The 17,141-nt window shown below is 46.7% G+C and overlaps 1 protein-coding gene across 1 annotated transcript in view; it reads left to right on the top strand.

Moving 5' to 3' along the window:
* Window positions 1–17,141, top strand: part of ABCD1 (ATP binding cassette subfamily D member 1) — a 220,729-nt gene that overhangs the window by 88,411 nt on the left and 115,177 nt on the right. Inside the window, exons 2-4 of the mRNA XM_085629793.1 lie at window positions 10,726–10,906; window positions 11,532–11,674; window positions 12,388–12,556. Of these exons, the coding sequence (XP_085485919.1) occupies window positions 10,726–10,906; window positions 11,532–11,674; window positions 12,388–12,556 (493 nt within the window). The remainder of the gene's footprint in view (window positions 1–10,725; window positions 10,907–11,531; window positions 11,675–12,387; window positions 12,557–17,141) is intronic.

The following is a 17,141-nucleotide window of genomic DNA, read 5'->3' as shown; positions in this document are numbered from 1 at the left end:
TGCCCAGGATCATAGGATGTTGAGCCAACGCAGAGACTCGAACCCGCTTCCTTAGGTCGGAGGAGGAGGCACGAATGAGAACCATCCTAAAATGAAAGGGTCGGTCAGCTTTCTTTTAATAAATTTTCCATGTGTATAATGTCCATTCCCGTCCCACATGCATGACGCTCACCACGCCTGCAAACACTACTCCACCCATTAATCATGTCTACTTGTCACTCAGGCCTGCAATAAAGCTTCCACTTTGAGATTGGTTGACAACGCTTTGCCAAGTACTTGCTATCTTTCACCAGCCCACTCCATGGTTAGTACTCTTATCGGGGTTGCAGACCATAAACAAATCGCCTGGAATGCGCCCCGCCCAAGCGCGCGCGCCATGCTCCGCCGGGCCTGTCTTGTTTTGCATGCCATGCCAAAATAAAAAAAACATCACCAAATATTGGTCATAACGTGCTGGCAATATTAGACTTTCGAAAGCATGGAAGGTCTATTGCTGCGCGAAATGTCTCAAAGGTACCCACCGCAGCACTCGAGGATACACAACTTGCCGTCGCCAGCTTTGCCTTTGACATGCATTGGTTGTGTTAACTCACCCTCCCAGCCCCCGCCATTGTTTTTAACAACTCATCCTGCTTTTAAACCACCACCTCCTCCTCCCGCTCTCTGCTGATTAACCCACCCCACTTCTTCAGCCACCTCCTGCGCCCTCATTTGTGTCCCCAAATGTATTGGAGTGCTTCCTGCAAGCTATTTACTTCACGCACAAAAATCTGGGGTTTCCACAATTCACAGCTACTTTTCAGTATTAAGACACTAATCCCACTGCTGCGCCGGATAGTGCCCCGTCACCAGGCACCTTAATTCCACATGAAAACACACAAACACAGGGCAAAATGCAAAGTACTGTGGTGGGGGAGGGAGGGGAGCGCGCACAAGCCCAAAGACGTGCAAGCCCGCTCCATTCATCAGCTTTTGGATGTGTTAAAATCCACAGTAGTTTAATACACCATACCATAACATAACAAAACATAGCCTAACATAACAAAACATACCATTACATAACATAATAAAACATAGCCTAGCGTTGCATACCATTGCATAGCATACCATAACTTAACATAACAAAACATAGCCTAGCCTAACATAACATAACAAATCATAACATAGCATAACATCGTATAGCATAACATAGTATAGCATAACAAAACAAAGCATAGCATCACAAAACATAGCATAACAAAACAAAGCATAGCATAGCAAAACATAACAAAACATAGCATAGCATAACAAAACATAGTATACCATAACAAAACACAACAAAAAATAGCATAGCATAACAAAAAATATCAAAACAAAACATAGCATAACAAAAAAGTAGCATAACAAAACTCAACAACACATAGCATAACAAAACATAGCCTAACAAAACAAAGCATAGCATAGCAAAACATAACATAGCATAGCATAACAAAATAAAACATAGCATAGCATAAGAAAACACAAAACATACCATAACAAAACATAGTATAGTATAACAAAACACAACAAAACATACCATAGCACAACAAAGCATAGCATAGCAAAACAAAACATAGCATAACAAAACAAAACATAGCATAACAAAACAAAACATAGCATAACAAAACATAGCATAGCATACACAAAACATAGCATAGCATAAGAAAACATAGCATAGCATAACATAACATAAGAAAACATAGCATTAAGTTTGATAAACTCATAGTAGCGGGCTTGCTAGCTTTAACGGCCAGTGAGTGTAAGCAACTCCGTCAACCCAGAAGCAGTCACTCGGTCACCTTTGCTCTTGTATTGCAGTGGCTTCGTTTATTAAACAGTGCCCATATTTATACTGTTAGCACTTTACTTGTGCAAATTTCAGGGCTCACAAAACTTTGATGAATCGAAATTCACAACTGAGGCTGTTAAGTTCGTGCTATATAAAACCCTAAGGATAAATAAAAAACATTGCCATTTACAATGTGAATAGCTCCAACAAACACAAGACCTTTTTCAAAGTACAAAACATTGCCATTTACAATACCAATAGCTCCAGCTCCAACAAATGCGAGACCTATTGCATTTCCAATGCTTGTTTTAGATGGAGCCTCCGACAGCGCATGCAATCTCGCTTGAGATCCGTTATTGTTTACAAAAAAGGGCTTTGAGTCTTCTCATTGTTTAACATTTATTAGTTTCGTGTCACTCTTATTTGCTGCCTCCAAATTGGCCTGTGCAGGATTACCATCATTTCCGTTCCTTTCTTTGGAGCATGGACCAAGTACTGATTGATTGAACTTAATTAGTGGTCTTCCGCTGATCGTGCTGCGATTGAGAAACTGTTTCCCATCCCTTCTCCAAATTGCTTGCCTTGTCTGGTGCTTTTTAACATATAGCACAACATTGCGGGCTGCTGTGCAACATGGCTGATATGTATTTTTAAAAAAAGTTTTGGCCACCTCTGTTATTTCTTTTTGCTTCCTTAAGTTCAAGCGATATTGCACAGCAACAAGCGCTGCTGGGCAACATGGCTAAAAAAAAATAGCAAAGCCAATAGATCTTGCATAGGTAAGACCTCCTGGCTTTTCCCAATGCTTGTTCTTTTGGGTAAGCACCCCAGAGTGCATGTTTTTCCAGCTGTTTCCGTCATGTACTTCTGTCCACCAGCACTCTGTTGCTCTTTCGTCAGTGTGCTTCTTCCCATCCCTTCCATGTTGTTCTCGCCCTTGTGTACTCCCCACCCTTTGCTTCCTTGCCCTTGTGATTCTCCCCTGCCCACTTCACGTTCCTCTCTATCTGTTGCTTCTCCTCTCCACCAGTGCCATTCTCTTACCTGTTGTTTCTCCTCCCCACACCCATATTCCTCCCTTGTCTGCTTGACCCTACGCTTCTCCCCACGCACGCTTCATGTTACTCTCACCCGTTACTTCTCCTCTGTCCACCAAGGGCCATGTGTTGCTGGCTTCCACATCCCACTGGAAATCCCCCAACTTTCAGATCAGAAGCAGGAGCTGCCTGCACCCAGCTGCCTAAGATAATTGTTTGCTTCTTATCAGTGTTCCCCCCCCCCCCCCCCAATAGCAACAAGCTTTGGCAAAAACAATATGTGCAGGGCTGTTGGCTTTGCCAATGTTTGTAAAGTATTTTTTTTCTAAAACAACACTTGAGGAAAAGCAAACCAATCTCATGGAATCTCAAAACTGTACATTGATTTTGTTCTCAAACTTTTTATAAATTACATGGTTTATTATTAAAAGAATACTTTTAGCTTATTTGGTCCTCTGGAGTATGCCAGAGCAGTTTCATGTACCTCCAGAAGAAGTGTCATGCTAAGTACATCTTGTGCCTCAGACACCAGCAGATGGCCCTTGCCAAATCACCATAAAAGCCTTTGTGTGCCAAAGCTTGTCCTGTGCATGGAATACAGGAGACAATGTGCAAAAAAGCATTCAATTCCGCTCTTCAGCCATACCCTAGCAAATATTCCTGCTGATTTGCTTTTTACACACCAGCCTGGAGGGGTGAGGAGCAATACCTGGGGGAGCTGAGGTGGACGCCCCACAAGAGGGCGATATCTAGACAACGTATGTACTGAGCACTGCATGGAAAAGGTCAAAGTAGTTCCTGTGAACAGTGGGAATGTGCAAGTCAGCCTCTAGAGAGAATCTGAATGAGGCTAGGCTCCAGGGAGGGACAAACACAAGAAGAGGAAGGTAAGCTATGGAATAGGAAGCAAGCACATGAATGTCACTAAAGCCATCCATTGGTCAGCAGCGAGTGGGCTGTAATTCACTGTACATTCATAATAGGCCTTTTGCGACTAGGCGCCTTATGCAGTCTGGTAGGAGCAGCCTAACAATCACAGTATTGACTTTGACAACAACTAGTCTATTCTATTAGTTTATTGGTGAAATCTGGATGATTGTGAGCAACCCCATGGATTTTATGAAAATTTCATAAACCTTAAGATTATATAATCATGTATTTTATTTTTTACTTTCACCTTAGTTGTCCACATTGGCCTGTTTGTGTGCATTTAGAATTTACCTTTTCTGCTAATCTATAGGCTGGCCCAGTGCATGTTCAGTTTTCTCCAGTGGCTCTGTAAGATTATAATAATGACTTGTTTTTTCAAGCATTTTGCAGTTTCTTGGTGCTTTAAATATTAAGTACTATAGTTACATTATTTAATAGAACTCAGCTTTTCGACAGAATGGATGAAAGGCTCCTTAGAAACGCCCTGTTTTTAGGTCGAGCCTAGGCAGCGCGCATGCATGTTGTATCTACTCTGGGGGCTTAGACCATGCCCACCGCTTTCCATTTGTTCCTTCGTATGCCTTTCTATATTGTTTTCTTTTTATAGGTGAAACATTGCTCTGTGTCCCACCGTTGCGTGTGTTTTCATTTTCGTGGTGACGTACAGATCTCCTTACTCTTGGATTTATTGTTTGTTTGGCATACTTTTTTTTCCTCATTGAATGAGCAGTTGCTTGGCCGTTTAAAAAAAAAAAAAACTCTAGATCTATATATATATATATATAGCGAATTACGATAGCGCGAATGTCCAGACCAATAAAAGCGAATGCTTACCTGTGTCTCGAGTGCGGCTCATTGAATGGACACATCCCCAACGAGCAGTATATATAGCGGCCGTCCTGCCGCTGAGCCAGCACCACCCCGGAGGAGGGGGCCACGTGCTTGCGATGTTGGGCCGAGGAGTGGAGCACAGGATACGGATTGAGGACAGAAGTGCACCGCATGGTATCGAGAGGGCTTCCATACAGGAGTGAATTGTGGACATCATCTCCCAGAAGGCAACGTGTTGTCTAAAGCGAGCGGCCCACCTGCGCGCACGATATCGCCGTATGGGGAGAAGGTATTCCAGTTTGCCCTCTTCTGATTGGCCCTTGATGAAGAGACTACTTGAAACGCGTTGGGCTTTCAGGTGCGGCGAATTACGATAGCGCGACTGTCCATACCAATAAAAGCGAAGGGGAAAATGCTTACCTGTGTCTCGAGTGCGGCTCGTTGAATGGACACATCCCCAACGAGCAGTGTGTGTGTGTGTGTATGTATATATATATATATATATATATATATATATATATGTATGTATGTGTGTATTACCTACTGGCGGTCGCCAGTAGGTAGTTATAGTTAGGACCACGTTTCCATAGGAAATCCTCAACATTCTATTTTGAATAACTTTGGCGCCGGTCGACGAATCCTCGCGCATTTTTCAAAATAGGTGGGGCGCTACGCTCCGCTCCTACCCTGAAAGTCCCGGGGGGATTCGTCAAGCGGGGGCTGAGATAAAAGGGGGGTCCCAAAACGCGTTTTTCCCATGCATTTTTCCATAGGACCTTTAGACAGGGCTACAGCCCGAACGGCTGAACAGAATTACTAGAAATTTGGCAGAGAGGTAGTCCTCAGGTCAAGGAAGTGCCTTTTGTAGGTTTGGTGTAAATCTGTTCAGTAGATTCTGAGAAAATAGCCTTTAAATCAATATATATATCTGAGCCAGCTTACGGTGCGCTTACGGTACGCTTACCGTACGCGTACGGTGGCGTGCGCGAGCGCGATTCTGATTGGCTCTTAGATCTTAGTAAACATTCGAATCGGCCGAAACCAGGAAGCGGCGGCCGCCATTTTCTCTCTCGCACTGAGAGTTAGGTTGTAAAATAAAGCCATAAAACATGTAAAGGGGCTGTTTAGACAGCTCCCACACACATAGCCATGTTGAGGGAGTCCCCAAAGACCCCCCAAGGCCAAAAATGCTATTTTTATTTTTTCGCTAATTTCGCCGATTACGCTTACCGTACGCGTACTGTAAAAAATTATTAAAAAAAAAAAACTATCCACACTCTCTCCACCCCGTGTGCAAATGGTGCCCGAAGGGCACCATTTGTGCATGGCTTATAAAAATTACGAAAAATTAAAATATTACCTTTCAAAACGAAGTGCATCATATGTCCTCCATGTGCGCACGGTGCGCGAAGCGCATCGTGCGTACATGGCCCATCTAGCGTAACGTGGGCACGCGGTGCGCGTAGCGCACCGCGTGCCCACCGTGCGTGCACGGCACTAACTGCGTAAAGTGGGCGCGCGGTGCGCGAAGTGCACCGCGTGCTTACTGTGCACGCACGGCGCGCACGGAACGAACTGCGTTAAGTGGGCGCGCACGCCACGAATGGCGTAAAGTAACTTAGCATTTAAAAAAACGTACAAATTCACTGAAAAAACCATAGGTTTCACACACGTTATAGTTAGGAATTGGCATTTAAAAAACCTTGCAAATTCACTGAAAAAACCATAGGTTTCACACATGTTATAGTTAGCGGAAATTTTACTGATAAAAAACCAGTGAAATTCCCCCGTTATAGTTAGTGCAGGCAACTATAACTCACGCGACCGCAATCTTCTGCTGATGACATGTCTTTATGAAAAAAAAATATTTGTAATATATGTATAGCTAAAAATGTATGGAAGAAGACATGGGCAAATAAGTATCTAAATACAGTATTCGCATCAGCAGAGGATTGCGGTTGCGTGAGTTATAGTTGCCTGCACTAACTATAACGGGGGAATTTCACTGGTTTTTTATCAGTAAAATTTCCGCTAACTATAACGTGTGAAACCTATGGTTTTTTCAGTGAATATATATATATATATATATATATATATATATATAGTTAGTTTTACGTTGGCATTGGAATGCTCTCCTCTCACACAGCTGCTCCCCCCTGACTTTTGATTTCGAGCGAGTAGTGATGTTTACTCATGTCTACGATATTATGTATGCCATACTCTGGTGACCAGTAATGATTCTGTTGTATTGCTATAATTTCAGTTTCTCTGCAATGTTTGTCGACCTATTGTTTTGTGGCATACAGATTTTAAATATATTAAGGTTACGTCTACAAAATATACTTCGGGTTTAAGGGCTAGCAGTCTGTGTTGCCTCATCAGCATACACAGCACTAACGTCCATTGTGCTCGGAAATGAAGAACTAATTTATTATTTTTGGTATGACACCTGGAAAGGGCAGGAGGAGCTTCTGGTGACCATGACAGCACCTTCCCATCATGCACCAGTGCTACAGCCTGCCTGGGACTGCAGATCCAGCTGTTTTTCCCATCTGCAAATGCCTGCGGTGCCAGTTGTGCATGCGTAGTGACATGCATCTTTAAAAAAACTTTCCCAAAGTATTTGGTGACTGAAGTTAAGACTACTAAACAATCCTCTCCTCCCCATATTGCGGGTATTTATATGCCTTTCTGTGATATATGTGAGGCAAGCATAGATGTACAAGCACTTCCGGGTAGAGTGTAGGGAGTGGGGAATTTGGATGATTAGACTGCCAGTGCGGCAACAGGTGGGTAAACTACTGAACAGGGACTTATCATTTACTGGAAGCCAGGTCGGCTAGATGAGCTGTAGTTGCTCTAATTGAAAGCAATTCTTTGTGCAACACTCTGATCCGTTACCGGACAGACACCCAAACAAGCCTTTCATTGTAGATACTGTAAGGCACCCCAGTCAGCAACAAGCAGCTGCTACAGTAGTTAAAGCTCATTAAAGGCCCCTCGTGTCTTAAAGGGGGGAGTGGTCTCCTCGTTCTGTTTTAGTAAATAGCTACATTGTGATGCTTAACCTTTTGTTAACCAGACGATGAGAATGCTTCTGGTAAAAAAAACACAGAATAACATTAGCAATCGGCATATTACCCTAACTGTTGGGTAAAAAAACTCTAGCAGGTAGGCACAGCTTAACTCTACAAAGCGCATGTTTTTGCTCCCCTCCCCCCTCCACCACAGAAACCTCCAAGCACTTCTCCTTTCATTCCATTTTATTTTTAGGTCGAGCCTAGCGCAGCGCGCATGCGCTCCTCTAGGAGTGGGCCTCTTGGAATCACTCCAGACTTCCAAGAAATTTCTCTGTGTGGGTTGGGCTGCTCCCACAGATTCCATTGGCCTTTGCGCGTGGCTTTCAAAAATGAAAGCATGCAAATGGCCAAAGTCGGGGGTATGTCACGCCTTTTCTGTGAAAGTTCACTCCTATGACCTATGGGTCTCGGGAGCGAGCAGCGGTGCGCAGTGTGCCAGCTGCATTCCTTAAATTCCTTGAAGCGCGCGTGCACCACTCGTGGGCTTGTTGTGAAAGGTGAACAGGATGCACTCCAAGTTACATATCCAGCACCAGGGAACAAAGCACAAATGCGAAGCGCTGCAAGCCTTCAGCCTGTCACCTTCTCTTTTAAATCATTTGAGTATTTTAACAAACCCTAAAGGCGACGTCACTTTTTTAAAATTTTATTTTTTACTTTAACAGAGACCTCTTTTAATATGCTTTCATGACAGGGTCACAGAGTCAGTTTCCTGTCATCGCTGTGCTGAAGGCGGCCGTACCCTTAACACTCGTCCTGCCTTTGCATTATTAATCAACCTCAGGTGGATGTATGTTTCTACGGGATGCTGTTGGTGTGCACTTAACGGCTGTCGCAAAATATTAGTGCCACTGTGCCATGCTGTACCGTATCAGTGTATCACTCTCCTGCTCCGGTGGGAATGCCACTGCCTTTCCGTTTTTGTTGCTGATAACCCATACAGTCCTAAAGACCACCTAGATAAAAAAGAAAACTATGTTAAATGTTCCTAATGCGAGATAGCTGACACATTTTGGGGCTAATAATGTTGATAAACAGCGGCATCGCAGAAGCATCGAAACTAAAGAAAACCGTCCTATAAATTAGCGATCTGCGCGTTTACTATGTCCACTTGGCACATAAATGTGTGCATATAGATGTCACACGAACTTGATGACGCCACTCTGTTCAGAGTAGACCTAGAACGTTACAACTTTCATTAAGTGTTCGGATAAATATGGCCCCTCGCTCCCGGTGGTTCGTTTCTTAACCGCCGTGTGCACCGTGTTGCCACCCCTCCCGCCAGCAGGGGCAGTTATTAAATGACTGAAAACTGGGAGGAGTGCTTTGGGACAGCTGCCCATTCCATAACAGCAAGTAGTGGACAGGCACGGTACCCACATGGTGTTTGGGCGGCATCATGAAAGACTGCTTAGACTGTTGAAAGGTGACAGTTGGGCAAGAGGCGCAAACACTACGGCATATGTACGAAGCTCGCGTGCAGACTGTGGGAGGAGAAGATAGGTGTGAGGTGCGAGATTTGTCTTTACATATTTGAGATTTTGCAGAGCATGAACTAGATCCTCAGGACAGTGGGTGGACAACGGTTTACAACACAAAGACATCAAAGCGAAAGTGCTTTTTTAAAACAAGTTTAGTACAGAAGGCATCGGTCATGCAGGACGCCTCAGACAGCTGAAGAGAAGTACAAGAGAATCCACAGCGTTGGGATGCTGTGTGCCTTGACCGACGCCAACCCATTTCTGTAGTGGATTATCTGTAGGCACCTTTCTTCGACACGTGTAGTTTGTGATGAACCGCTCCTCATTCTCTTCAGTGCAGGACAGCCTTTTCTGACACCCACCCTCCCATTGTTGTTTTCAATCAACCCCACCCCCCGTCATTTTCAATTTCCCCCCCCCCCCCCCTCCACCCTCCCATCGTTGTTTGCTGACCTCACCAACCACCATGTCATAAAAAAAACATTGGCAAATCTTGGCAATGCGTATTCATTTCTTTATTCATATACCTGTTTTGGTTAAACAATTAACATATCTTAATTATATCTAAAGTAACAAAGTCTATAACACTTATTATAAATTTATAACATACTATACAGCAGCCACACTACTCTACATCATCGCTTAAACACATTGGCAAAGCCAATAGCTCTCACTAAACACTTATAAGGTCCCAAAGGAGAGACCTATTGGCTATGCCAATGCTTGTTTGAATTGTTATGTAGCGCGAATCACGGTATCAAAGCACTTTACATGAGTACTAGTTCTGTTACAGAAATCTGCCCAGTGGGTGATAATGTGCTGCATGGCTAAACACTTATAAGGTCCCAAAGGAGAGACCTATTGGCTATGCCAATGCTTGTTTGAATTGTTATGTAGCGCGAATGAAGGTATCAAAGCACTTTACATGAGTACTAGTTCTGTTACAGAAATCTGCCCAGTGGGTGATAATGTGCTGCATGGCTAAACACTTATAAGGTCCCATAGGCGCGACCTATTGGCTATGCCAATGCTTATTTAATCCTGGAACTATCGGTCTCCGGGGCAAGCGATAAACCTTCTAACTCATCACTTTATGACAAGGCCTCGACTTATCACTTGAGAAAGACCATGTAGCTCTGCTCCTGTGTTGCTTGCCCTTAAAGTAGAAGAGAGCCAGGGTGCTGAGAACACTCGTCTCGTCTCCAGGAAAAGTACTTTCTCCTTAAAGAGAACTGACCATGGTGTGATGGGGGGTGCATGCCCGCGCGCTTAGTGAGCGCTTGAAATTCACAACTGACTCCTAAGAATCTGTATTGTGACTCGATGTCTCCAGGACTTTACTGTGAACCTGTTCTTCGTTGTGTTGCTTTGATATTGAACACATAACGTACATGAATTTTAAGCTATGTACTTCTAACTCGTGACAAATGAAGGGGCTGGGGAGTGGGGTTAAGCAGCACATTCTAGATGAGTTTTTGTGCCCTGTTCCCTGAGTCCTTGGTGTGTCCGCCTGTTATGTCCACCTTGAGCTCATGGCATGCTCTTCTCGCCCTGTGCAGGTGGAGCTGTCGCTGCTGCAGCAGTGTTACCGGGACCTAGCCTCCCAGATTAACTTGATCCTGTTGCGGCGTCTGTGGTACGTCATGCTGGAACAGTTCCTGATGAAGTACGTCTGGAGCGCCTCCGGGCTGGTCATGGTGGCCGTCCCCATCATCAGCGCCACCGGCTACTCTGAGAGCGGTAAGCCCTGCTGTGGTGTGGGCTGAAGGGGGCGGCTATAGGGCCTAGTGGGCTGCATTCATGGCCGTTACACTGCACCCGGTCTCTTCTAGAGAGACCCATTGTTCTGTGTGTTTGGGTCCATTCGCCTTCCTGCATGATGAGGTTCCTGTTAGCAGTTCTAGATCAAAGTGGAGCTGTATTCATGGCCATCACACCGCACCACACCCTGCCTCTACTAGACAGAGCCCACCGTGCTGTGTTGTCCTTCTCCTCCCTGCCTAGTGAGGGCACTGTTAGCAGTTCTATATCAGAGTGGGGCTGTATTCATGGTCATCACATCACACACTATCTCTACTGGACAGAGCCCACCGTTCTGTGCTGTCCTTCTCCCTGCCTGGTGAGGGCACTGTAAGCAGTTCTAGGCCAGGGTGGGGTTGTTTTCCAGGATGTGAGGTGCAGTCTGAATCCTAGGTATCCTTTCATGGGATCTGTGCGTGTGGTTAGATGTATTTTCTGTGTTCTGCCCACCTCTGATGGCACACGTGCTTGCCTCACTCATTGGCATGCAGTATTACACTCCTGCCCAGTGCTAATGCTTAGTGGGCATGAATTGATCTCAGCCGGCCCACTCTTGTCCACACAGACTCTGAGGATGTGAAGCGAGCCGCCCTGCAGATGAAGGAAGAGGAACTGGTGAGCGAGCGCACTGAAGCCTTCACCACTGCCCGCAACCTGCTGACTGCCGGCGCAGACGCTATTGAGCGGGTTATGTCGTCCTACAAGGAGGTGAGTGGATCTTGTGCATCTGCTCTGGTGTTGACCTCATTAGATGTGATGGCTCTTGACAGGGGACATCCAGTACTGGGGGCGGTTTATTCTCATGTAGGACTTCAAATGATGGGGCAGTCCTAGGCCTGGGGGTGGGGGGGGTGGACCCAGCGGTTCCAGAACTGAGGGGGATGGGAGGGGCGGATCCAGGCTGGGGGCTGTAACCTACAGTTCTTTCTCTGGGGTGCATTGGGTCCGATTTAAGGAGGCCACATACCTTCCTTAGCTACCCATTGGGATATACAGTGGGAAGTTGCTGAATCTATAGCTTTGCATAATACAAGGTATTTGCCTCCACTTTTGTCTGCTGTCCATGCTGGAGCGCCCATTGTTGGTACCTGCTAAAATCCATTTAATACAAAAAGAACTGATTTAGATTTCTGGTGACAACATTTACGTGGGGCGCTGTACGTGGCACTAGTCTGTTTTCTGTTCATAGTCTGTCTATGGGGGTGAAGAGGGGTCAGTGTTTTACTACAGGCCATTAACAAAGCATGGATTCCCTCCGAGCAGCTCGCTGGAGAGCAGCACGGGGCTGGCCTTTAGGCAGGCGGCTATTCAGGAGCAATTATGCAGCATCACAGAGAGGACAGACACAGGAGAAGTTTTGGGGAAGGTGGTGTCTGCAGTCCCTGCTTGTGATGTTTTATGACACTGATCTCTGTGCCTAGGTGACTGAGCTGGCTGGATACACGGCGCGGGTGGACGAGATGTTCCAGGTCTTTGAGGACGTGCAGAAGGGGGTGTTCAAGCGGCCTGGGGACCCAATGGCAACACTCCCTGAGGAAAAAGGCGTCATGAAGCATGGGATCCGGATTGAAGGACCCTTGGAGATCAAAGGTGAGGCTCTAGTGGGCATGGGTCTAGTGCCAGGTGGCTCTTTGGTTCTTCTAGCTTCTCTCTACTCTGCCCTAAGGTGGGGTGCCCTGGGGGCAGAAAGGTCTCCAACAGGGAGCTCTTCTCTAAGTCACAAGCATCACTTGTCTCCTGTAGCAATGCATGTTCTAAGCCTGTGGCTCGGAGCCGTGTCCACGGAAGGGAGTGATGGTCACTGCTAGATAGGTCACCTTTCAGTCTTTGCCTCAGTAGAGGCCTCTGCGCACACACACGGGAGGCATCATAGGCGTCGGCACGCTGAGGCCTCTGCGGAGGTGTTAGCACACACAGAAGAGGCCTCCTCTGCGGAGGCCTCGGCGCGCACGGAGGAGGCCTCTGCGGAGGCGTCGGCGCGCACACGGGAGTCATCTGGGGCGTCGGCAAACAGAGACTGCGTTGGCACACACAGAGGCAGGGCCAGAGGCGCCGCAAACACATAGGCAGTGTCACACACAAGAGGCGGGGCAAAGGTGGCAGAGGCGTCGTCGGCACACAGAAGCTGCGTCAAAGGCATCGGCACACACAGAGGCGGGGTCAAAGGCATCGCCACACACAGAGGCGGGGTCAAAGGCGTCAGGCGTCGGCACACACACGGGAGGCATCGTCTGTAGGGTGACCAACTGGCATTGGTGCAAATTCAGGATGGGGAGTGTAAAAATTCAGGACAAAGAGTCACATTTCAGGACACAAATTCAGGACAGGAGGTCAAAATTCAGGACAAAAGTTCAGGACAATAGATAAGTTTTACAGACACATCAGAGGAGGTCGCGCAATAGTATACAAGTAAGCCCACATATTCAACCATTTGCAAACCTATCCATCATGTATCCTTCCATCTATCATTTCACTCATCCATCCCTTCATCCATCCTTTCACTCATCCATCCATCATCCATCCACTCTTTCACCCTATCCATCTGTACACTCCATCCACTCTTCTACCCATCCATCCATTCAGTCATCCATCCAGCCATTTACCCTTTTACCCATCCAGCCATCCTTTCACTTACTCATCCATCCACCCAGTCACCCAGCCACTCATCCTTCCACCCACCCATCCACCCTTTCAGTCATCCATCCATCCTCCCTTTCTCTCTCTATCGACCCTTTGACTTAGCCATCCTTACTTCCATCCACCCACCCACCCATCTACTCATCCACTCATGAATCCATCCATTGACCCTATCACTCATCCATCCTTTCTCCCATCCATCTATCCTTTCACTCCTTCACTCATCTATTCATCCTTTTGTCCATCTACCCTCCCTTTCACTCACTCATCCATCCTTACATCCACCCTTTCACTCATCCGTCCATCCATTCACCCTTGCACTTATCAATTCATCAATCCATCATTTCACTCATCCATCCACCCACTCATCATCCACCTTTTCACTCATCCATCCTTTCACTCATCCATCCTTTCACTCATCCATTCACCCTTTTACCCATCCAGCTACCCTTCCACCCATACATCCAGCTATTTACCTTTTCTCTCATCCATCCTTCCACTCACTCATCAATCCATCCTCTCTCATTCTCCATCTATTCAATCTTTCATTCACCCATTCACCCTTTCACTAATTAATCCAGCCATCCACCCATCCCTTCACTTACTCACTCGCCCACCTTTTCATATTAATTTTGAGCTGAGCCTTTTTGAGAAGAGGCCCATCAAGAACTTCACCCTCGCTGCAGGAGCCATTCCAGGACTGGGGCAGAAGCCACCCAGGGCGGAGACAGGATCCACCACAGGGGGGGCAGGAGCCATCACTGGGGTGGGGGGGCAGCAGCCATAAAGAGGGGGAACAGTATCCACCAGGGTGGGCACAGGGGTGGGCATGCAGTATTCAAGTATCATCTTGGCCCCTCCAGGGTGGGGTAGGGCTCGTCACCCCCTCCTGGACAAAGACAACGAGACGACAGGCTCTCTTTCCAAAATGTTTGCTATCGCCCACTGTGATGTACAGTACTTAAAGGAGATACTCCAAGAGAACTGATTGTCCTCCATACTTTGTTAATCAGTGTGGGTGCGATTGTGCCATTTCTTTATTTTATTACATTATAGACTGCATGTTTGCAGAACTGAGGTTTGCTTGCTTACAATTTAGTGACAGTAATTAATCTCTGTGAAGAGAACCACCTGCTGCCTCGGTGTAATCAGGGCTGGTTCTAGGATGTTTGGGGCCCTGGGCAGAAAGGGAATGTGTGAGGCCCCTCTAAATTGCAGAGACATGAATCATTCAGGGCTGTTTGCATCTGAATAGATGCCCCTGCGCTTGAAGCTGCAGCCCTCCCTCTCAGTCACCTTCAAGCACCTCTTAACAGCTCATCAAGGGCTGAAGGTGTGAGGGTTGCCATCCCGCTGTGCCTCTCCAATGCTGCTGGGTATCTGAGCTTTGGTACAGCATCGGAGTCCAGTAGGGTGATGGGTGGAAGCTGTGCCGGCTTTAGGGTGGTGCGACCTGTGCCCGGTTAAAATTACGGACAAATGGCGCCCGTTAAAGAATCCTTCACGGACAACGGACAGACGGCCGAAATTACGGACTGTCCGTGAAATTTACGGACGGTTGGTCACCCTAATCGTCTGCACACAGATAGGGTGACCAACTGGCATTGGTGCAAATTCAGGACGGTGAGTGTAAAAATTCAGGACAAAGGGTCAAAATTCAGGACACAAATTCAGGACAGGAGGTCAAAATTCAGGACAAAACTTCAGGACAATAGGTACGTTTTACAGACACATCAGAGGAGGTTACGCAATAGTATATAAGTAAGCCCAGACCTATCCAAACATATTCAACCATTTGCAAACCTATCCATCATGTATCCTTCCATCTATCATTTCACTCATCCATCCCTTCATCCATCCCTTCATCCATCCTTTCACTCATCCATCATCCATCCATCCACCCTTTCACCCTATCCATCTGTACACTCACCCATCCACTCTTCTACCCATCCATTCACTCATCCATTCAGCCATTTACCCTTTCACCCTTTCACCCATCAAGCCATCCTTTCACTTACTCATTCATCCACCCAGTCACTCATCCTTCCACCCAGCCACCCTTTCAGTCATCCGTCCATCCTCCCTTTCTCTCTCCATCGACCCTTTCACTTAGCCATCCTTCCTTCCATCCATCTACTTATGCACTCATGAATCCATCCATTGACCCTATCTCTCATCCATCCTTTCTCTCATACATCTATGCTTTCACTCCTTCACTCATTTATTCATCCTTTTGTCCATCTACCCTCCCTTTCTCTCTCATCCATCCTTACATCCACCCTTTCACTCCATCACCCTTGCACTTATCAATTCATCAATCCATCATTTCACTCATCCATTCTTTCACTCATCCATCCACCCTTTTACCCATCCAGCTACCCTTCCACCCATACATCCAGCTATTTACCTTTTCTCTCATCCATCCTTCCACTCACTCATCAATCCATCCTCTCTCATTCTCCATCTATTCAATCTTTCATTCACCCATTCACCCTTTCACTAATTAATCCAGCCATCCACCCATCCCTTCACTTACTCACTCGCCCACCTTTTCATATTAATTTTGAGCTGAGCCTTTTTGAGAAGAGGCCCATCAAGAACTTCACCCTCGCTGCAGGAGCCATTCCAGGACTGGGGCAGAAGCCACCCAGGGCGGAGACAGGATCCACCACAGGGGGGGCAGGAGCCATCACTGGGGTGGGGGGGCAGCAGCCATAAAGAGGGGGAACAGTATCCACCAGGGTGGGCACAGGGGTGGGCATGCAGTATTCAAGTATCATCTTGGCCCCTCCAGGGTGGGGTAGGGCTCGTCACCCCCTCCTGGACAAAGACAACGAGACGACAGGCTCTCTTTCCAAAATGTTTGCTATCGCCCACTGTGATGTACAGTACTTAAAGGAGATACTCCAAGAGAACTGATTGTCCTCCATACTTTGTTAATCAGTGTGGGTGCGATTGTGCCATTTCTTTATTTTATTACATTATAGACTGCATGTTTGCAGAACTGAGGTTTGCTTGCTTACAATTTAGTGACAGTAATTAATCTCTGTGAAGAGAACCACCTGCTGCCTCGGTGTAATCAGGGCTGGTTCTAGGATGTTTGGGGCCCTGGGCAGAAAGGGAATGTGTGAGGCCCCTCTAAATTGCAGAGACATGAATCATTCAGGGCTGTTTGCATCTGAATAGATGCCCCTGCGCTTGAAGCTGCAGCCCTCCCTCTCAGTCACCTTCAAGCACCTCTTAACAGCTCATCAAGGGCTGAAGGTGTGAGGGTTGCCATCCCGCTGTGCCTCTCCAATGCTGCTGGGTATCTGAGCTTTGGTACAGCATCGGAGTCCAGTAGGGTGATGGGTGGAAGCTGTGCCGGCTTTAGGGTGGTGCGACCTGTGCCCGGTTAAAATTACGGACAAATGGCGCCCGTTAAAGAATCCTTCACGGACAACGGACAGACGGCCGAAATTACGGACTGTCCGTGAAATTTACGGACGGTTGGTCACCCTAATCGTCTGCACACAGATAGGGTGACCAACTGGCATTG

The sequence above is a fragment of the Triturus cristatus genome, chromosome 10 (genome assembly GCF_964204655.1).
Source record: "Triturus cristatus chromosome 10, aTriCri1.1, whole genome shotgun sequence".
Classification (NCBI taxonomy): Eukaryota; Metazoa; Chordata; class Amphibia; order Caudata; family Salamandridae; genus Triturus; species Triturus cristatus.
The sequence above is the reverse complement of the archived record's forward strand: the minus strand, read 5'-3'. Positions and strand labels throughout refer to the sequence as shown.